The sequence below is a fragment of the Atractosteus spatula genome, chromosome 27 (genome assembly GCF_055471065.1).
Source record: "Atractosteus spatula isolate fAtrSpa1 chromosome 27, fAtrSpa1.hap1, whole genome shotgun sequence".
Lineage (NCBI taxonomy): Eukaryota > Metazoa > Chordata > Actinopteri > Semionotiformes > Lepisosteidae > Atractosteus > Atractosteus spatula.
Genome location: NC_142732.1, coordinates 5,766,016 through 5,789,395, shown reverse-complemented (window position 1 = coordinate 5,789,395; position 23,380 = coordinate 5,766,016). Strand labels below are relative to the sequence as shown.

General features: G+C 36.1%; 1 protein-coding gene across 1 annotated transcript in view; it reads left to right on the top strand.

Moving 5' to 3' along the window:
* Positions 1 to 3,312: 3,312 nt before the first annotated feature.
* The window catches only part of caln1 (calneuron 1), a 42,563-nt gene continuing 22,495 nt past the window's right edge, over positions 3,313 to 23,380 (top strand). The window contains exons 1-3 of the mRNA XM_088906910.1: positions 3,313 to 3,433; positions 9,800 to 9,943; positions 16,000 to 16,112. Of these exons, the coding sequence (XP_088763036.1) occupies positions 3,316 to 3,433; positions 9,800 to 9,943; positions 16,000 to 16,112 (375 nt within the window). The 5' untranslated portion in view covers positions 3,313 to 3,315. The remainder of the gene's footprint in view (positions 3,434 to 9,799; positions 9,944 to 15,999; positions 16,113 to 23,380) is intronic.

Below are 23,380 nucleotides of genomic sequence, written 5' to 3'. Positions count from 1 at the left end.
CTAAAAATAATGATCTCTGTAATAGCTATAAAGAATTATCAAAAGTCTAGTTGCAGCAGGTGGCTCATCAAGTATTGGTATCAACAAGGCAATAAGTTTCATGACTAAGGATTAGAATGGGACATCAACCCATTTCCATGGTAACAGTGGGGAATAAAACTCAGGGTCCCAAGGTTATTATCACCACATTCAGTCTTCCTGAGTTACTCTTCCCCCAAGGAAACAAATAAAAACATTCAAATTAAGAATGACTCCCTTGACATTAAGAAGCTTAATCTAGTATAAGAATGAATATTAACTCTCTCTCACCATTTCACAACACCATCTAGAGAGAATTCTAAACCCACTTTTGCATATAAAAAACATAAAGTCAAAGGTAGCAGCCAAGCTCAGTAGTGATCATTGGCTGATATACTGTAGCCGTCTTTGACTATTGAAACAGACATGTACAGTACAGCATGCGTATCTAATATGGAACACTTCTGAGGTGTGGCATGTTTCTAAGATGCTAAAACACACCAGAAGACTTAAAGGTGTTCCCTAAAAATGCTTCTATGTTTTACACATAAAAATAATTTATTTTTGGATGTTTCAGACATATTATTCAGCTGCTTAGGAAGAGCACGTTCAAAACACAGCACCGTAAATTTGAAATGACAAGCTTACCCTACTGCGTTTGTGCAGAATTTGCCTGTTTGCTTGTTTTTGTTGATCTATGGTATCTCAACCTTTCATTCTTTCAAATACTTCAGGTTTATGATCATGAAATATAACAAAACCCTAATGCAGCCTTAGCAAAACTTGGATGGAATATGCTACCATATAATGGAAGATTCTTTATGGCTTCATTTCAGTTTCACTGGCATTCAGTACAGAGTGCAGAATGAATCGATCATAGATTACAGTTCAGCTCACTCCCTAGAATCAGCTTCGTGCTGGTTTAAAGCAACAGGAACAGATGTGTTATACCAATATCAACAGCACTTTTTGCAATGCCCTGAGACAAGTGTATTTATACATTTAAAGATGAAAAAATGCAGCCCAGATCTATTTTGCCAAAGCAATGAAAAAAGGGTGCCAGCTGAAATGCTGGAAATGCTTTATTCTTAATTAAAATGCAGTAGTGTTCTGAACACCAATGCGTGCCTTTTTTGTTAGGACCTTGGATTTCCTTTATCCCATTTGACCTAGGGGCTAGAATCATTTTCTTCCGCACCTTGCTCTGGATAGCCATTGGAGGACTGTGTTCATCTTCCTGGGGTCTGTGTAAAACTTGAGTGCTTTCTTGAATACTACAGCACCATTCACCATCTGTATGTACTGTATATGTGTACTGTGTAACCTACTAAAACTCCATTTAATGACCCTAAACATTCACTCATAATATGTCTGCTCAGTCTTTGCACGGTGTCATTACTGTTTTCTTATAGGGTATTTCTGAATTTATTGCTTTTCATGAAGCATTAACTTTTTGTTCTCAAAAAATCTAATAAGAAAGATGAAATATATTGTTTTGTCGTTCACTCTCCTTTCAAAGTTAGTTTTTGCCCCTAGGCTGAGGGCTATTTAATTATTAAACTTCCCTTATTAAACTGCTGTTATAGTTTTGATATTATACACATATTCTAGAAAGAAATGCCTTATAAAAAATTCAGTACATTATTTAAATAAAGTATTTGAGGGAGTATCTCTGTGTCAACTACCATACCTATTCAGTGCTAGAGAAGTATCCTCCTTGCGAATCCTAAAGAACTCTTGAGTTTCTTTTAAACTTAGTATTTTTGACTGTATAATTTTTTTGTATAGGTATTTTTATATCAACAAAGCAAATGTGTAATTGACCCCTTTGTGGTGTTACTTGACTTAAATTGCACTCATTTTGGGAATGTTGTCAGTTCTGAAATAATGTAAGTTGTTTAATTTTAAATGTCATGTCATATTGATCCTGTGCCCTCGAAGTGTGGTGTATATTTAGTGATCTAGGAGATAAATTGAGTGATGAAAACAGGTGGTTGTCACGGTTCCTCCAATCTGGCTCTGGTGACATGAAAATGTGCAGCAGCTGATGAAACCCAGCTGGTTGCTAATGAGTCCATCAATAGGCTGTGTGGTCCAGCCACTGCAGCAGAGTCACTGGAAGTTTGGAATTTTGTTTTTCACTCAAGGGAGTAAAGTTTGTGCGGGATTTCAAACTGGCCTGGCATTGAGTGTCTCTAAAGGGGCGAAGCAGAGAGCCGTTGACATTTACGAGTATTTAGGCATAAAAAAATCCATTCTTGGTGGACATTTTGGTATCTGCTTCTCTTAAGGAAGCCATTCCTTATAATCATGCATGTACAGCTTTAGGCAGTAAATATCTTTTTAGTCCCACACTCTATTACAGTGCTTCTAAGCATACAGTGACCACTGACAAGACATGCACTCAAGAGATTTCCATGTCAACTAATTGCCTCATGAACTGACAGAAAACACTTAAAAGGCGGTGAAATTTATCAATAACGTGTTAATCGGAAAACATGATTCACCATATTTCTCTGCATTTTAGGGTACGTGCTAATTTCGGCAAATTAATGACATTCAGAACATCTGCAGTATATGCCTTCCCTGTGAATGTTAAGTAGATGCTTATAAAGACTATAGTTTATTTACCTTTTATGTGAGGTGATATAGATAAAGGACATTGCTTTAATAATGGGGATTTAAACACACTGTATATTTCCAGTCATGACAAACCCTGTCATTTGCTTCTCAAGGTAGCCAACACTTGGTTTGTACTTGGTTGCACTCATCTGCTGACTTCACAACTCCGTTCAGAATTAATCAGTTATATTTATTGTATGAATACATAGCGAACACCATGTTAGCACAGTTACAATTCAATAAACACACGCAGACAATCAGCATGTAAATTAATAAAAATGCGGCACTTCAGCGGGCACTGGCAGCAGTATTAAACGCTGAGAAACCATAGATTTAAAATGAAGCAAAAGTGGACTGATCTCGTTTAGCGATTAGCGTGTATGTGTGAAATATTCTTTTAAGTGGTATCCGGAGGTTTAAAACAAGCCTGTAAATGTTAACAATGTTAAAAGCAATCCTCTTGAGAGGATGTCTTGTCAGTGGAGGCACAGCATGCTGTTGGTACGCCTAACTCTCCAGCCATCTAAGGAGAGATTCCACTACAATCACTTTATAACAAGGTAAAAGTAAGAGTTCTGTAGAGCGATCAGCAGTAAGTCATGGGTGTGCAAGCTAGAGAAAATAAAGTCCATTAACTGCTGTCTCTCTCTGTCTCTGATGGCGTTTAGGGAGAAGATGCCATTCCACCATGTGACTGCAGGCCTGCTGTATAAAGGGAATTATCTGAGCAGATCCCTTTCTGATGGGAGCGACAGTGAACAGTTAGCCAACATCTCGGTGGAAGAACTTGATGGTGAGTGAAGTGCTGGAGTAGTTGGAAGCAGAAGAGTGAGACAGGCTTCTGCACCTTCTTTATAAAGTCTTGCTGTTCAAACTGTTTTGATTCTCAGAATTGCGTCTTTACAATGAGAGAAATCCTGTCTAAAAGTTTAAAAGTTTTAGATATCTTGGACAGAATCAGCAGTTATACAATGGATGCACGGTATGAGCAACAAAATTTGCTCAAGCATTCCCCTTATTTGTCTCTGCTTTTACAGCAGTTGTTAAAAGTTTATTTGGCTGAGACAAAACCAGGGTTGTCATTTAGCAATCTTGATTCACATCGATCAGAATCTTCAAAATCTTGATCACAACCACGCAAGATAAATCGTACGTGAGCAGCCGATATGAAGTGTTGTCACAGCTCCTCCATCATATTTAACAGTCTAGGTAAATCATTGTTAGGCCTTTCTGGTCATTACTGTCTTTTCTTCCTCTCTGCACATCCACTAAGATAAAATATTAAATGTAAAACATTTAAAACATTGTACAAAGTACCAGAATTCATTCAAATTTTAAATGTGTTATGATTCTGCCCAGAGAACATAAAACCCTGAGGGAAACGAATACAACAATGTACAGCATAATAGAACGATAATAACCATATGGAAATGTTCTTTTCAATTTCAAAACGTAACACAATAATACAGCCGCTGTAAGCTGCTGGACAGAGCTCTGAATATAGGCATGATATAGTTAATAAACATGTGGCAGGATTCTAGATTATAATCTAGATTTGGTGGCATTTCTCCAGAGGTGCTCTGGGCTGTTTTAAACTTTGCTGTTCTTCGCATTAGGCAGCTCCTGTATGCTGCAGATAAAAAAAAAATCAGACTGTATTTACACATCCCTTTGACTTGAGAATTGCTAAGCTTATCAAACATTAATTCAGGCTTGTAGTGTATTTTGGAGGTTGGGCAGTTGAACACGGAAAAAAAATATTTGACAAATAACATATTTAAACTGGAGCTTTTGATATGGAGACTACAGTTGTCACATATGGAAATAAACATCTTTATCTGGATGTTTTGAAATGAATGGGCGAAATAAAGTCTTACTATCCGCAGAAGCTGCAGATATGATTTATGAAAGGTTAGAAAAAAGAAAATCTAACTAAACTGGATTGGAATGCAGAAAACACCAGTTACACAAAGAGTTATATGTAGAACCCAGTGCCTTCAAACAGGCACACTTACACCCTAAATTAAAGTGTACTTCAATTCATTAGAAGTAAAATTTATTTTAAAAAATGGTCCATCCTCAGAAAAATGCAAAAAGGTTTTGTTTTTTCACACCACAGTTCAAAAAGTGAAAAAGATTATATATATAATAACAAAAAGGACCTCAGAGAAAAAATCCATGCTAGTATACGACTGAATAGAAAGATCAATCATCTTTTTCTGGCTTTGATTATATCACATTGGAGGTTTTTCTGAAAGTCCTATTTTTTTCTTTTTTTTGGACTGCAGCTTTGTACGCAGCTGTAATAAATAAAAAGCTGTTTTATATGTAATTAAAAACATTCTTTTGTCTTTTATTTTTTATTGATGGTTTGGGTCTTGGAAAATCTTTTTTGGATTCATTGTTTTATTAATTAAGCCAGATACTTATATAGTACAGTGAAGTTTCCATTATTTTGCAAAACCAGAATGACCGAACCAGTGTTTGCTCATGTTACCAGTGAAATGTTGGTGGTGTGGCCTTTTGTGTCTCCCTTTTTCCCTTTGTGTTGTAACAATCCAATTAATTGTGTGGAAGGTCAACAAAGCCCAGCGTTAATTAAGCCTGGTTGAGAAATGCTATCTGTATGAGCAGAACGTGATAAGCTCACTTTAATAAGTTGCATCCCTAGACACATTTGTTATCATACTGTCCAGTAGCTACAAGTGTATGCCTTTTTTGCAGAGCAAAATTGAATTTGGTTTTGATTAGGTTAACGAAATGTGGTATTAATCTAAAGTGTGTGTTATGTTTTAATTAAACAGGTGATTTGGTGTCCACAACTGGAGGGATTCTATTGGACTTAAGCATACAAGGTTAAGACCAGTAGGTTGTTCAGCATACAATATTGAATACCAGGGAGGTGCCCAACAGGAGTTATTACTAGGTCTGAAGTTAAACCTTTAGGTTTGGGAGTTAGACCTATGGGGAATATCTGGAATTAATGAAGACGGGCCCAACGACTTTGTGTATCCATTTGGCAAAATCCAGCAAAGGGACCACTATTGCTGTGGCAGCAGTGTGTGAATTAGGGCCAAACAATTTGTTACTAAAGTAAGCATTACTAGAAAAAGCTGTTGATTCTTGAAGCACAAGGTAGAAACACCCCAGCTTCAAATCATTCAAAATGCCTCAAATCACTCTTCAGGTTTAGAACTGGAAGGGCTGCAAGTTTAGGGTATTAGATTGTGAGGTAAATTAATTGAAATTCACCATGAAAGCAGTTTGATGCTATGCCACAGCTTGGTCATTGTTTCTTCCTGTTTTAATTATGCATGAGCTGATCTTTCTGAATACATAAATAAATATCACTTTAATGTGCAAATTCTCCTGGAGAACTGGGAGCTTTCAGAACATTTGTATTGTAGCATGAATCGATAATACACAAATTTATAGCAGTGAGCCAGCTGTTAGGAAGAAATATAACAGCTCCTGTAAATCTTATCGATGATCCCAAAGCCATGAAGCCCCATAAATATGGCATCAAAGAATACCGTGGATGATGTAGACAATAGTGTTTGAGTCGATGAAGAAAGCAGCTGTTCTTGTTCTGTTCATAACTAGCTTAATATACTGAGCACAAAAAAAACCGAAACTCTATATATGCAATATCGGATTTGGGATATTGATTAAAAGTTTTTGTTGAACTGATCTGACTGACCATGATATGCAGCAGCTAAAGTCACTTGCTTGCCAGCACCACATTAGTGAGAGAGTTGATTGGGTATAGATGATGAGGTTTTTCACCTGGTAAATACAGTATGAAGCCTCTTGGATAAAACAGAACGGAACAATATGCCCTGCTCATCAAGAGAACAGTGCTTTCTCGCCAGCAATGGATTTGCCAACAGTTTAACCAATTCTGCAATGAAGCAAGGACCATTTTGATGCATATGGCTTATGCAGACATGATCATTTTTGTGTACAACAGAACCATCAATGGGGAAGTCCAAGTGTGTGGTGGTCTGGCTGGGAGTGTCTCATCACTGTAGAACTCCACTTCTAGTGACTGACGGGAGCCTGTTTGCATGGCGCTACATTAGTCGGGACCTCAAATAGCCTCACATGCTGACCTTTCTGCAGACTCATTCTGATGTGATAATATTCCAGAAAGACATTACTTGTCCTCGTGGTGCTTGTGTTGGGGCTGCTTTGTTGCATGATGAGAAAGTGAGAAAGCAATGAACATTTCTGAGATTATCTCCAATGAAGAGAGGCATCTAGAGCTCAGAGACTAGTGAACAGACCCAGGCTATATGATAGGAAGGGGATCCAGTCCCACAAAACAGCATCTGAAACCTGGTGCAAAGCATGCAGCTCTCTTGTGTTGCTTCCAGTGGTGGCGACACACACATTACCGCGGGGTGGTGGCTCTGTGGCTAAGGATCTGTGTCTGTGGCTAGAAGGTTGCCAGTTCAAATCCCGCAGCCGGCAGAGAAATCCTACTCCATTGGGCTCCTGAGCAAGGCCCTTAACCCCAACTGCTCCAGGGGCGCCGTACAATGGCTGACCCTGTGCTCTGACCCCAGGCTCTCCTCCTATCTGTGTGTCTGTGTGTCTCATGAAGAGCAAGCTGGGGTATGCGAAAAGATAATTCCTAATGCAAGAAATTGTAAAGGGTTAATAAAGTGATGTTGTTATTATTATTATTACTGGTCTGTGAGTTTCACAGTGGCGGTGATCTATTTTAATCAGCATAATGAAGTGATTAATGTCATGTCTGTTCAATAAAATATCTGTGCATCTGATACATAAAGTGTTTTCTGATTTTCCTGATTACATCATGAATGTGTTGCAGTAATAAGTGATGCCATCCTTTTGATGCTCAGTATATTTGAATATGAAGGTGTACAAGCTTCCCAGTAACTTCAATGAATGTGATTTGTGTTTGATTTGTAGCCCTATCAATTGTGATTGACACCTCAATGAATGTGGCACCATGTTATTTATGGTTTGACATCTGATTTCTCAGTTTTGTTGAATGCCTGATATAATCTTTTCCAATATTAATAACTGAATAGTAGTAGTCTTGTGTTTTAAAAAGGATTGTTGTATTACTCAGGTTATTAGAAACTATGCTGTACTTATGTAAAAAATTGTATTGCTGTGCTTTTTTGAAGGGAAAATTGGTTACACTTTATCCCCATAATCTAAAACTTGTAAATTTGTGGTAAAATTAAAGGCTAAATCACCTTTTTGTTTGATTATTTTAACAAAGAAATTTCAAGTACATGTTTTTGTGGATGAATATACTTTTAATTAAAAACCTAATCCTATTGAATTCATAATTTGATTGTCCAAAAAAGAAATATTTCTACTTCTAATACTATTGAAAATATGAAACTAAAGTCCTTGGTGTTATTCCAAGAAACAAAGACTTACTGAATAATTACGATATTCACTGAGAAATTGATCAGCATTTTAGCTTGTTGTGGTGAAATGCTTGAGACACTGATAAAGGTAATTTCCTGAGTTTCTTAAGAATTTGTGCTGAACTGATCTATAGACGTGTTCCATTTTATAAAACTTTATGATGCTGTAAATTCCTTTATGTGTAGCTGTCTGCATTAATGTACAAGACAGCTACATCTCAGATGTGGGTAGTTTGGTGACATAGGTCCCTAGCAGATTGCTAATTTGATTTTCAGTCATTAATTTTAAGTAGGGTTTGATTTTTGGAAGCGTTTTCTTCCAAATACTTTTTTTTTGATTTAATAAGAATTTTTTTAATATACATTTTGTCTAGTATCTTATACTGTATAATTAATAATATCCCAGTTTGGGGAGAAAGGCCATCCTCTTTACAGATCTGATTGAGATGTTAACTGCAGCATTTGCAGAGAATAAGACCAATAATACTGAATCAGATCTTCTATTAATGTCCAAAATTTGTATTTACTGAATTTATTCAAGATAACTCTTTGATACAAGTGAACAGAATAGTAAAATTGCTAGCATTTAACCTGAAAGTTAAAGCTCAAAGCTGGTATTGTGCTTTGTTCCTCAGCTTTTCCTGATCATTTAAAAATGTAAAGGGACTGACAGAGGTAGTTTTTTAAGGATTTGCTTTATTGTGTTATTCTGGAGGAGGTCAAATTCTAATATCGCAGTTTTGCTACCCTGTGTATAAACTCTCCCTGTCTACATACAACACTGCGTTCCATCTTTTGTGGCACCCCTACTTCACCCTTTGTATGTGAGGGGGTGTGACAGCACTGGGTGCAGATCATTTCCTCATCCAGGAGAGTATACTAGTAATACTAAGAACTCTATCCCTTTTATTTGTTGGCTCAAAATTATTTGTCACTACTCGATTATCAAAGAATGTCTGAAAGAACAGATTGAGCACCCGGAATTACTGATAAATTCCTAAACGCTACAACTAGTGCGGGGAGCAGTCTCAGCCCTTAAAAAGGAAATGCAATGCTATTTTTATACTTTGGGGTTAGAAAGAATCAGCATTGATGAGTGCATTTCAAACCACAGTGAAAGTAAAATGTACACAGTAACACAGTAACCACAAAATAGACAAAATTTCCAGGTATGCGCAGCGCCATGTTCTGTGATTTTGAATGAGTTGACCAAACTTCTGGTGACATGAAGTGGCACTATTACATTGTAAACGAGCAGGCCTGTGCATACTGTACATTTATTTTAATTCAATAGAAATATTGCAGATCACATTGGAACACTAGATACTCACCTGTACATCGCATTATGTTAGTTATTACAGTGACTAGTGAGCAGGAAGGGCTGCTTCACTTCGCAATTCATTGGAAATCTCGCTCTCGCCTGTGACGAGACCAGAGGTGTGCAACCACATGGCAACTATACAGAACTTCCACAAAGTACACAATTTTGTGCTTAATTCAAAATGTATACATTTTTTTCAGTACCGTCAATGAATGTTACTAAAAGTTTACTAACCGGTCTGCGAAATTGAGACTGCAGTTCCCCTTAAAAATCGCAAATGGCAATGATCTGCTGCTGAGAGTGGACGTTTGCAAGTGTGTGGACAATAGAAAAAGGAAGAAGTATACATTGTAGCTCTAGCTGGTGCCCCATCATGTACAGCCATTTTTAAAACATGCTTACATTTGTTTTTGGTTCTCTTTCACAGAGATACGGGAAGCATTCAGGGTACTGGATCGAGATGGCAACGGCTTCATCTCGAAACAGGAGCTGGGCATGGCGATGCGATCGCTGGGGTATATGCCCAGCGAGGTGGAACTGGCGATTATCATGCAGAGACTAGACATGGATGGTGAGTGTCAGATCAGACCTGGTCTGTTTGAGAGCCAGTGCCCTGCACATTTAATTGACATCCTGGAAAGCATGTTAATCTTCTCCTGATTAGACAGCTAATTGATCCGTTGTAGCCATTCAGGGCTTAAATGGGAAGTAATCTACAGGACGCTGTGACCCCTGAACCAGGTTAGTGGCATCAGAATGTCTTGATATAAAAACCTCCTGATCCAACTTGCCATCATATTACCTTTGATATCAATGAAGATATTGATCAGCATCTATGAATGAAACTTTATGAGTGATCTTATTTATGTGTTCTGTAAAGTACATATAATGCACTTTCCATTTTTGGTGTTTATTTTAGTGTCAAAACATTTTCTTAATCAAATTAAAATACCTATTGATTTGCAACACACTTTCTAATACATCATTGTAGGTAATAATAATAATAATAATAACATCACTTTATTAACCCTTTACAATTTCTTGCATTAGGAATTATCTTTTTGCATACCCCAGCTTGCTCTCCATGAGACACAGACACACAGACAGGGAGAGAGCCTGGGGTCAGAGGTACATACAGTATAAGTGAAAAGTGATAGTTTTTCTCTTAGTATGAGGTGAGTATAGTCACTATACTGCAAATATTTGAATTCCATTTGGGAAGCTGGAGCACAGTGACCCTGTGAGAGCAATAATTCAGTCCTGGAGTGAAAAGAAAGGCTATTGAAGTTATTCTCGCATTTAATTGATTTGTCTTTAATTGTTAATTGATTTTTTTGAGGAGTCAAAGCAAGACAGTTTTATTTGAAAACAGTTCTGTATGGAACAGATGTTGAGAAACAGCAGTCCTGTGTATTTACACTACACTGTAATTTCCTGACATAGTTATTATGAAATTTTGAATGCAATTTTGTTTTCTTCTCCATCCCACTAAAGTGTTGAAGCTGAAAGGGATTTACTGTCAGGGCAGTGAGTTTCTTGGAGAGACACATCTTGGCAAAAACAAAAGAAAACTGTGTGAGGCCTGTGCATCTGGTCACCAGTCTAAGCTCTGGAACACTGGAAATGCTTTGTGTCTAGTTTCTTTGTGTTCCCTGTTCAAAACAACTAACTTTTATGTGCTGTGTAAAGTTTGGGTCAGCGGTGCTTAACCTTTGTGCTTGACATTGTGCTTGAATGACAAGTTAAACATTATTTATTTATGCAATCTGCAACATTCAAGGTTTGAGAGTTTAAAAAACTGGGGACAGTGCTGAATATTTGCAGCTGACTTGGTAGCACTATTGTATAGTTTCTGTTGTCTATTAGTACCATATATATGCAGTGTATATTTATTGGTACCATAAATATACAGTGTATTGTATATCAAGAGAGAGTGGAATATTATGAGAGGCACAGGCAAGAACATGTAATAGTTTTAGTTATTTTTTAATAAAACAACTGTCTGACAAGTTGGTTTTCACTTACAAGTCCCCCAGTCCAAAAACATGCCTGCAAACATCATTCTGTAAATAGAAAATCTTCTATGCTGCTAACTACTGATGTGAAACCTAAAAAAATACTCTGCAGTACTTTTGAATTTTGTTGCTTTTATTATTTATTGTCTTCTGAACAGTCAGTAATTTGTTGTGCAAGTTAAAAAAGGAGAAGACATTTAAAGTTACTTTGACACAAATTTCTTTTTCGATATTTTAGCCTCAGTTTTTTTTCTTTTCTTTTTACAGTCCAGCGCTCTTCTGTTGCAGTTCATTGTTTCTCTGTTTAATGTAGAGCCCATAGAAATCCATTTGCTGGTGTTTTAAACTCAGTTAATTTTTTTCTGAAGGTCAATTTTTAAAACTTTCAGCCGAAGACCTGTGTGCAGCAAGAAACATACACAACTCTTTCTTATAGCAGCAATTGTCATATCAAAGTGACTTATTCGATGGGCACTGGTCAGACAGTCATTTATCTCCAGAACTGGCGCAGCATAAGATGTTGCCATAAGGTTTGTAAGATGTGGTGCAGCATTCCAAGAAAATGCCTATCGTTTCTCAGCAGTTGTCAACACAAATGAAAACTGCAGCTATGATTTGAAAAGTAGTTTTATGCACTCTACGTTGGGGAGTTGTAACACTGCAAAGGTTAGCAGTGACAAATAGAGATCGGTGTTTTAAATCTTTGTGGGTTTTTTTTCCTTTCAGCCCCTTAGAATTATTTGAAACCATTTTGAGTGATTGTAAAGAGACAGCATTTCTCTGTCACTCCTGCAACAGCACGAACTAATTTCTGTTTTACAATACTTATTATTTGCAAATGTAAGATGTTAAAACTGGACACAGTCTTTTGTAGATATATCTTGGTGTTACATTGGTGGGATAAAAAAATATTTTATCACAAACTTCTTAGCAAAGGAAAAAAAGCCTACTTTTGCTACTGATTACTTGTCAGATTCTTTCAAACTTAAATGTATGCTGATTTAAGGCTGGACTTTTGTTTGAGATAATAAAGGTACTATTGTGATTTGTGTTTGTGGTTTTATTTTTGGTTCTTTAGGAAACCATTTTCCAAATAACATTTGAATATAGTGTGAAGTATGTTATTGTTTGACCTTGCAGGATAACATATCATTATATTCAAGTTATGAAAAACAACCTTGCCTGATCTGACAATAGGAATAATAGTGACATGTTGATCTGTCTTGATGTTTTTTCTAGCTTTATGCAAAACTACTTTTAAGAAACACTTTCAAATTTTGAAATGAAATAATTTGATAGCATCAAGACTCCTCACACAGATCTGTTTTTCTGTTTCCCATTAACTGTGTTTTCACACTGAATGTAGAATGGCATAGATTTTTTTTCCCCAAATTGAACTTCTTGCTTGCTGCTATCAACCAACAGGAAGACAGAATACTATATTATGTACTATAATACTATATATACATATATACAAGAATTACTTCAAGATACATTGATTATATATCATTTTACAGTTCTGCTATTCATTTTAACCCTGTGCCATTATTTACCTTGTGTAATATTTTACAATATTATGGAATATAATTATATATGATAGAGATATGTAGAAAATTATAGAAATGTAGAAAACCATTCAATGCTATGAGGTATGGCGGTTTTTCTTACAAAAAAATATTTGTGCCACCTTCTGTTCGAATACAAAAAATCTTGGGTGCACACAGAATATCCCAGTCTGGAAATAATCATTTTCCTCTGTGTTGTAGCACTGTGGCAATAATTCATTAGCAATCAGCCTTTTGTAAATTAACCTTGCATATTACCTTTGTGGTGCTTTAGAGCTTAATAGTTGAAGGCCATTGTCCTTACTTTCATGCATAGAAAGTCACCTAGAGAAAGTGCTTGTGAATTGTAATCTGCTTGTTGGTTAGAATTCTTGTAGACCAAAATAACTAATGTTCTGCTGGAGGGCATGGGTCCGGTGTAATCCTTAATCATTTAATTGGACCAGATCAAAATTGAGTATGCAGGCCTTGAACTGTATGGCTGAATTAATTCAATGAAATGCAATTGAAAAGCTAATTTACATAGTGACATTAGATCACCCCCCCTCATTAACCCTATTCAATTGTATTTGTGTTTTGCTAATGACTTTTGATTGGAAAGTATATGAAATGCTCGCTCGGAAACTCTCAGCAGTATGTTTTTCTTTTCCTATTAATTTTCACTTGCATTTAAAGTTATGTGATTTAATAACCACACAAGTTCCCTATTTTATCCAACTATTATTTATTCAGGAAATTCCTAAGGGCATGCTTTTGCTTCATGAAATGTTCTTTTCTACCCTGCATATTAATTAAAAGCCATAATCAATCATAAATATTATTTAAGCAGAGTAGCACACATGCACCTACTCATTTTGCAATTACAAACCATCTGTGCTTTAATTACAGATGGAGGATTTGTAGTTTGTGAGTTATGGGGATCCAAATGCAGATAGACTGGTCTCAGATCAAATACAACAACAATAACACCAAGGTTTCGATGTGTATTAATTAAAACAATAACTTGGAATAAATGGTCCAGTGGAGTTTCTATATTACTTGTTGAATTTATAATTGCATTTATCATTTAGATTAATGGATTCATATTATGTATTTGGAAAAAAATAAGTCAAATCCTTTTTAATCACAAATATCGTTACTCTTATAAAGAGAACCAAAAGGTTCTCCCATTTCAAACTACCATAGCTTTGAATTACAGCAGTGTGATGCATGTTTAACAAAGATGGCTACTTAAAATTCATAGAAGGTCTATGACGCAGCACACAGATTTCTTAAGTGTTCCAGCTGTCCTTGCACAGGCAGTATTCATGTATAATTGAAACAAACGGTATGTTTCTTCAGTAATGAAATATCCCATGGACTGTGTTAGAAAGTTCTGCAGCCCTATAGGGCTCTCCTCTGTCTCTACCCAGAGCCCCAGTTTATCTCTTCCATTGATCCGTGCTGTTAAAGGGCACTCCACAAATATAATTGTCATTGCAATGAGCACTCTATTGCATATGCATTGTCAGATCAATGCCATTTATGTGCCTGTTCCAATGAGGGTCATTTTCAGAGTTTGAAGGAAGTCTAATTAGCAAGATAGAGTCATCTGGCAGGGCCACCAGTTTATCGACCAGTTCGCTTGTCTGTGTGCACTGGGAAGCGAGAAAATGAAAGCTGGCATGGCAATGTGTGGGTGCCCCCTCCATCCATCCCCATGTCGCTTTATCCAATACAGGGTCATTAGAGAGTCGGAGTCTGTTCCAGCAAGCAGTGGGTACGAGGTGGGATACACCCTGGATGGGATGCTAGTCCGTCACAGGGCACGCACAGACGCAAACATGGACACGTGCACGCACTCAAACCACGGTCAAATTTTCCAGAAGTCCATTCAGCTACCACTATGTCTTGGACTGTGGGAGGAAACCGGAGCTTCTGGAGGCAATCTGTTAAACACGGGGAAAACATACAAACTCCACGGTCAGGAAATGAGCCCAGGGCCCCAGCACGAGCAGAAGTGAGTCAGAGATGTCTGACCTATGTCACATCTCAGAGGACCCATGTTTGTCTAACATTGCCTGTAGTCTCTATTTTCGTACTGAATACATTTCTGTATTTCAGTTACAGTTCTGTTTTTTTATCTTTTAAACAGTAGATCATACTGATGGGGGAATGCAATTCTATCATCCCAGCCATCAAACAATGTATTATTTTGTTTTGTTTTTTCATCTCGCCTATTTTGCTAATTGATTTCTGTGAACACTTTGTGCTTTTTGACACTGGCTCAGAAATGCCCAACAGCTGAGAGCTGTCTTGCGATTAATTCCCCAATCAAACTCATTTAAATGTGTTCATTCAAAGTTCTTGCCTCCGTTGTGAATCTTTTAGACTTGTTAATTAATGCCGGCAGAGCCTTGCTTTTGAATGTCAGGCCCAAGGGAAGACTTTCTGGAAGTCAAGTGCTTTAAACAGGTGCACTAAGGGGAATTTGAAGTTGAGCAGACCCAGACATTCCCCTGTGAATGTGCTCCAGTATGGTAATCAAGTTGTGCAAAGTTTAAGCAGCAAGTGCTACAGAAAGGAATCATACTATACATTTTTATGTGGAGGAACAATGAATGTCTGACATTAATAACAGTTTGAAGTCCTGCAAATGTTTAAAATATCTCTTTGCTGAATTAAGTTAAGTGCAACAATGGTAAGAATTTCTTCTTTTCACACATTTTTTTCATTCTCTAATATTTTTCCACATCAATGTTGCCAGTCTTCTTAAATAGAGACTAGCAATATTTCAGCAGATTTCCTCCTGCTATACGCAGCGACCAAAAACCTAAATAAGTTATCGTTTCTTTCTGTCCAACCTCTTGTGATTCATTTTGATGATATTTTTAGAATATTAACATACATTGGTTAATCTGATGAAGACCTTTTCATGGGATATGCAACTGTAGCTTTTAAGTCACAACTAACACTACTCACTGTTACATTTGTTGGCTTGCCTGAGCGTCTTTACTTCATTTTTGTATTCACATGCACTAACACCTTTTCTTCCTGGTCCTTTCCAGGAGATGGCCAGGTGGATTTCGATGAATTCATGACAATACTGGGCCCGAAACTCTTGTCTTCCGAAACGAGGGAAGGTTTCCTAGGAAACAAGATAGACAGCATATTTTGGCAGGTAAGTCCTTGAAGGAAACGTTTTTTTTCATGCCCACTGTGGTTTATTGGATGTGTGATTGGTTTAAAGTAGCAGTAAGACGATAAAATGACCTAGAGAATTTGTGTCACTTAAGTTGTCCTAGCAACCAGAACACTCAGATCTCTGAAAGTCTACTCTTCTTGGCCTTTGTAACTTTTCTAACCCTTACTGACTTAGTAATGTGTGTTAAGATCTAATCTTACATGCAAATACTCAGATCACCACAGACAGGTCTCCTAAGTCATGCCCAATTTTAAATGCATTTTTATAGATTCTAGGTTTCATATTATTTCAAATTAAGCAAACTCTTCAATTCCTGATTGGGTTAGACAGATTCGTTTGGCCTTAGCTGGCCCATGGCCAGCATCTGTCAAGGCTGTTCTCACTGAGCTGAGTAATTCCAGTGAATCGCAAAGGGTGCTTGAATTCCAGATAAGTTCCGTCTTTCTGGTCTAGCTGCATGAACTATGAAATATTAACTGGTAGTTTTAGGAGAAATGTGCAATATAAGAACTGCCTATGCTAAATCTTAGTTTGGCTTCTGATGATTCATCAGGGTTTTTATATTTTTAAGTGGCAGGCAGTTGCCGAAAAACATTCTTTAGAGAAGGTAAGAAAAAACTTCAGGAGAATGGGTCTGTTTAATTATAGCTTTCAGGAGAGTTTGCAGCAAATTTTTTAAGTGGATTAGGAGTTGAATGAATACTATACACTAAAGTTTGAGTTCTGTAATCACGTTCTTTCAACAGTAAGTCAAATTCTACTACTGCTTTGGGTTTCAGCATTTTGTCCACAGTTAGACTAAGCATCATGAAGACAGAATTTTAAAGCAGAAGAATTGTAAAAAAAAAAAAGTCACACAGGCTTTTTAAAGATGTAGAATAGTTAAAGATTTTTGTAAATCCCAGCTAATTTAAAATCCCATGACCTCACACAGGGCAGAATGAGGAAGTGTAGGTGCTCCTACAAGCCACTCGTCCTTTTTAACACATCACAGCCAGCACCGCCCCCTACTTGAGGACTGGGACTGATTGGAGGAGTGGCCCAGTGTCGCCAAGAGCTGAGAGAGCTCTGACCGACCCATCCCCCCTCCACCCTTGGCAACATTCTCCTGATACTGCGCCACCTCTTGGGGAGTCCAGGTCACGGTTGGTTGACATGACCTAGGCGTGAACATGCAGTCATGGAGGTCAGCCTTGGTGTTTGGGTTAGCAGGTTTACTCAGGGCACTCTGGAGTTTTTAGTAGCTTCAAAATGGTGGAAAAACCATACTGTGCTGTGCTATCGTAGTCTTCTGTGACTGAGCTAGAAAAAGTCCCTGAGGTGGACACTGTACTCAGAGAGGGAGCAACACTACTGTGTACAATGCATTTTTAATTGTACACCGTTATTATCATCTCTACAAAATAATGATTAAATGACAGAATTCTGTGATGTACCGTATTTAAAGTGACAGGTCAATGGATAGTAGCTAGTAGCTCTGCAGCTAGTGTTGAACACATCCTCAGTTCATTATTTGGACAGTTTGTGGTGAGTTTAAGGTCAGCTGGTGCCTAGGGCATCGTATCTGTAAAACTCCTGTGCCTTCTCTGTTTCTCTTTAATATAACATGGGTCCTGTCAATGACATTGTAGTATACACCTGTTCAACTTAAACATAAATCACTGGCCAAAATATTAGAAACCTCTAATAAAGCAGAGCGAACATTTTGACATGACATGAATGCATGCCACAGGACTTTGAAATATTTGTAACTAAATCTTATCCCATGCTTGCAAAATGCAACATGCAAGTCAAGATATGTTAATCACATCAAGTAATCCCAGAGAAAAAACTGTGTGCTGCAATTTAATAGTATATTTAAATTGAGGAAAATATTCTAAATTTGTTAGGCATTTTAAGTATTTACATAGATGAGTTTTCTGTGGTCTGAGGGGTGAAAAGTCTTTTCTTTCAATCAGGGCTTTTAATTTGGCTGTAATGTTTTCAAGTGCATGTGAAGAAATTGGATAGATGGATTGGAATGCCAAACTAGGCTGCCTTTGAAAAGTGATCACTGAAAACGTCATTTATCATTTGACTCAGAAGCTATAGTATTGACACATGCAGTGCCCCTCTGTTGCACACATAAATTGGCATTTGTTGGAAGTTCATCTTAGTTTCTGCTGTGTCAAAGATGGGATAGATGTTCCAGAAACAAGACAGGAACTTCATTCAGAAAAAAGCTTGTGACCAAAGTAACATTGTGCAATCCTGAAAATGAATGGTAGTTCCTTTTTGCATGTTAAAACAACCATTAACATTTTTACTGTGAATAAATAGATATAAAAATCTTTTTTTTAATTCACACATGAAAGAAACATTTTTCAGTTCATTTTTGTGCCATAAAAATCTCCCATAGTTATGATTCCAGAGAACTCAATGCTGAAGGTCACAAGAAACCAAACTATTTAAAAAGCTGATAAGAATCCCCCACACAGTGAAAACTCCTTGGAATTCTAACCATGTTATTGTGTAACGTGATGTTGTAACATGATGTTGAGTTATGAGGGTTGGTCTTTATCCTAAGGAGATGAATTCTGCAGCACTTGTGTTAGCTAGCTGACACTGTTTTATTATTTTTACAGTGATATTATCTTATTAAAAACAGAATTAAATTAGTTAGTTTTAAAGATTGCTAGATATATAAAACGGTACACTTTAATTGTAATTACAATGCTTTTGTGAAAAGTAAAAAAGATTTCTGCAAATACCTGGAAAACAAATTATTCTTTCCTAACGTCTTGTGCTTTAAATTTTTTTCTAATTGTATCAGTTAATTTTGTTGGGAAATAATTCATTTGAAAAACGAATAAATATAGGCAGGAACATGACTTTGAGCATGAAAACCGAGTGATTCTGGATGTACTCTTTAATTTAAATATAGAATGCTTCTCTTAATTTACAAGGTAATTAGAGTATAAATGACACAGCTTCTTTCACTAAATGGCCAAAGGTAATCTTTGCAAAGTGATGCTTTTCATTAAAAATGTTATCACCTGTGTGTGAGTTAATAACATTGTTTGAATTAAAAACCTTCCATATATCAAACAATGTGTTATATTGAATGAAAGCTAGTTCTTAATTTACCAGTTGGCAAGTCAAACTTAAAAGCTGGATTTGAAAATTATTTTAGTTATTTAAGATTATGAATTCATTTAGTAAAATAAAAATTAATATGATAGTATGAAAATTAAACGTTTCAGAGGTTTCTTATTAATTTAGATATTAGATAAGCTATCTGTCATTTTCAAACTAATACTGATGCTTATGTGAACTGAACCTATATCACTGTTCTACTGAAGAAAAAAATCAAGAACATAAAGGTACATAAATGAGAGGCTGTTCATTTTGAAAAAGTCATCTGTGTAGACTTTGTCAATTTCTTTGTGGAATACTTGTATTAGGTCTTCTCTGTTAAAGACAAAGAAGGTTCAGTTCTTTCAGTGGAAGACAGTTCTTTCAGTCTGTCAGTGTAGGACATTCCCTTAAGCCCTAGAAAGGTTACTCTTCTCTGGACTGATTCCTGAGTAACTATCTTTTTATAACATGGTGACCAAAATTATACACAGTATTCAAAATGAGCCCTAACTAGTGCATTATGCGATTTTAACATGACATGCTATGGTTTGAATTCTGCACTACACCACAACAAGACTTGCAAAGTACTATTATCAATGCAAGGCTTAAATAGAGTTCATGGCTTACTTACTGTGTGCTTTATTAATTTCTTTCCTAGCTGCTAAGAGCACATTGTCATATAGTGTTTATGTGTGTGCTGCATCTTGCTCCAAACACTGTTTAGTGATGATACTGTATGTGCTTAGTTGTGATACATTTACTGTATATACTGTACTTACTCATTAATATAAATCTGCAGTCTTTCTTTAATACTTTTTTAGTTGTCTGAACGTTGTAGTCAGTAACCGTTTGGGTGACATTGGACTTTCACAAGAATCTAGAGAAAGCTGTTAAGGTATAAACAAGTACCAGTGGAAGAAATGGCAGAAATGTCAATGTGCTAGTACTGTATGTGGTATTTTTTATATTGTATATTTATTTGATCCCTGTTAGAATTTGTATAAGTTTTGTTTTTCTCCTTTCATGAAACAGTCAGGGGGGGGATGGGTGGGATGATGGGTTAAGTTAGAACAGAAGGGGAAAAAACTAATCAATCAGAAGATCTTCTAAAGATCTGAATTCGTTCTGAATATTCACAGTAAATTCTCTAACACGATTCAGTAATTCTTAATCTCATCAAACCCTGACCCTCATTAAATTGTTTCCTCAAAATGCTCTTCATTACTTTATATGCAACCTTGAAGAAGAGAATGGGTTTTCCCTAGACACCAATCCTATCCTTACACCACATCTACAGATACTGCAAATGTCAGAATACAGAAGGGTTGAGGGAAAAGACATGTTACACTATCCTGTATTGCATGCAGGCATCTTACCATCAAGTAGAAAATAAGTAGGAATATACATTTTGGTGTTTGACTTCCTGCTGCTTGACATTCTTATTAATTAGTCCCAAAGTGAGTGACCACACAGTGTTTATGTAATGAAGGAGTTACTTTTTCTCTGATAGTGTGGGGAAACAAATGACTGAGCCCAAAAAAAAAAAGATTAATATCCATGGATTTGAAAATGCACTTTCTACTGAGGCTGTTTGCCACTAGTATGAATAATCAAATACCTCTTCTCGTTTTGTCCTTGATGCAGGGACTTTTTAAAATACGTAGGCCATTCCACAAAAATGAAATACTCTGAAAAATGGAAATATGTGGAAATAACTGTATAACCTTGAATTGCTTTGCTCTTAAAATGTATTAGCTACTGTATACAATAAAACACATTGATACATGTAGAATAGTACTAAAGCCCTTGCATAGAGAGTATGTTAAATAGTCTTTATAGGTAGATTATGAAAATTCAGTGATATTTCTCACAAAATTGCATGCTAATACCATATACAGTAATTGCGTGCTTATACTTGTGAGCTACACATGAAGAGTGAAATTCAGTAATAGAAGTGTTTATACAATCATTTTTAATTGCAAGTGTTTACACAAGAACTGTATTTCAAGCACACTGTAATTATTAAATGTAAAGTACAAGCCATGTCTGCCTTTTCAAAAGAAATTTTAGAAGGGAAATTCAAAAGTCATTACTCATTACATTTTTGTGTAGCCCAATTTCATCTATTTGTAGTTAAATATTTTATTTATAATACATTCTTTCTGGGTGATTGATGTTATAGTATATACATCAGAAATATGATTTTTTAAAAACTTTTTTTCCTCTGTGCTAAATAGCCAGGCAGTCTTACTTGGACATTCATGATTAATATAGTAAATCACCACTAATAATTTATGCATGAAATTTTCTTGGGCTGTAAGGTGGCGTAAAATATTAAAACAAATGATCACAATTTGTAACCGTGGGGATTTTTATCAAGAATTAGGTTTTGAAGTCTGAAAACCTAACCTACTGAAGACAAATGTCTTAGGAAACATAAAACATTTTCCAGGCTGAGCCTGCTGCACAGAAAAGTATTACGAAGGTTATTTTCCATTCATATAAACTGAAAAAAAAATTGTTCACTGTCTGCTCATTTTATAAGTGCTCCCTTTATTTTAGAAACTTAATTTTTTTTAGATGTTGTTATCTGCATTCAAACTGTTGTGGCTTTTTTGTCAGACTTTATTCCTTTCAGATTAATTAATTTATTTATCTGAGATTTATTTATCTGACCATCTCTGCCTTGTTTAAAATGTCCATGATGATTATCTATGCCTACTGGACTTAAATAACAGTATGACTAAGTGTCTGTTCAGTGTGATTGTATAGACATGTATTATACAGTATATTTGACAGATTGTTGTCATGATAAAGAGATTGCAGCAGCTGTTATTAATTAAGAATTTACTCATGGAGATTAGATGGGACAGTATGAGGTAGTCAATCATTTATGTCTTGGATTACAGTGTATACAGAGTTTACCAAATTGATGGTATTATGCTCTAATGGAAGCCTTAAGATATTTAAGTTGTTTATATTAAAAAAATAATTCAGTGCACTTTGTAGGTTTTCTGTGACATGAAGATATAAACAGTGAAGGGACAGCTTTTTCAAACAGTCAGTAACATTAGATTACTCTACAAGAAAGGGTTAATACATTCAGTTTAACATTTCAGCAGTGTATCACCTTGTACAAAAATTAACATTGTGGTTAATGCTAGTGAGGACACATGCTTTATTAAGCGGCTCACATCAGATCCTTACACATCACACACATTAATCTTTCATTTCCCTGTGCGGAGCTTTGCTTGTTGTTTGTAATTTTGGAAAATATCAAATAAAATGAATTATAAATGAGCAGCACTGATGTTAGAAGGAGATGGGGAAAAACTGAATATTCGGATCCAGTCAATGAGGTTCTTGTTTTCATTATGCAAATTTAATATGTTCCATTTCAAAGTTATTGCCTTTGCTAACAACAGAAACAATGTTTGGTAATGTTTTCACTCTGGAAGTGCTTACCCAAATGTCCATTGCACGCATGAGTGCCAGTTTGGGTATTTAAAGAACGAGCCTAGATCCTTTCTGGTGAAACTAAAGGCTCTGAGATTCAGGGATAAATATTCTCTTTTTTAAAAAAAACTTTTTATTTATCGATGAAAGGATTTACAGATAGAAATTGCACAAAATAACAAAGTAATTTTCTGCTTTTTTATGTTGCGCCAGCGTAGATGGGAGATTAAATATGGAAACAGAATTATTTAGTAAAAATACAACAAACAGATAATAATCCAAACAAAAAAGACCTCTTCTTTCACTAATCTTAGTTTTTTGAGCAAATATTATTTGCAAAATGATGCAATTATATAAAAGCAATGCTAGTCCATATTCAAATCAATGTAGAGGTCTGTTAATGGATCTGAATACACTTATGGGCCTGGTGTCTGGCTCTTCGCCATTAGAATGTCTTCATATTTGTAGAGGATTCCCATCACGTTTTCTATGTCTAAAGCAACAAAATCTTAGAAGAAACACAGGCCCAAGGCATCACAGAACTAATTAATAATGCAACCTGAGTTCTCCTCTAGTTTGTATCAGCAAACAGTTACAGCAGTGAGTCAGACTTACATACCCCCTTTTGAAGTCAAGACATCTTAAACTTCCAGTGGAAATGTCATATGCTC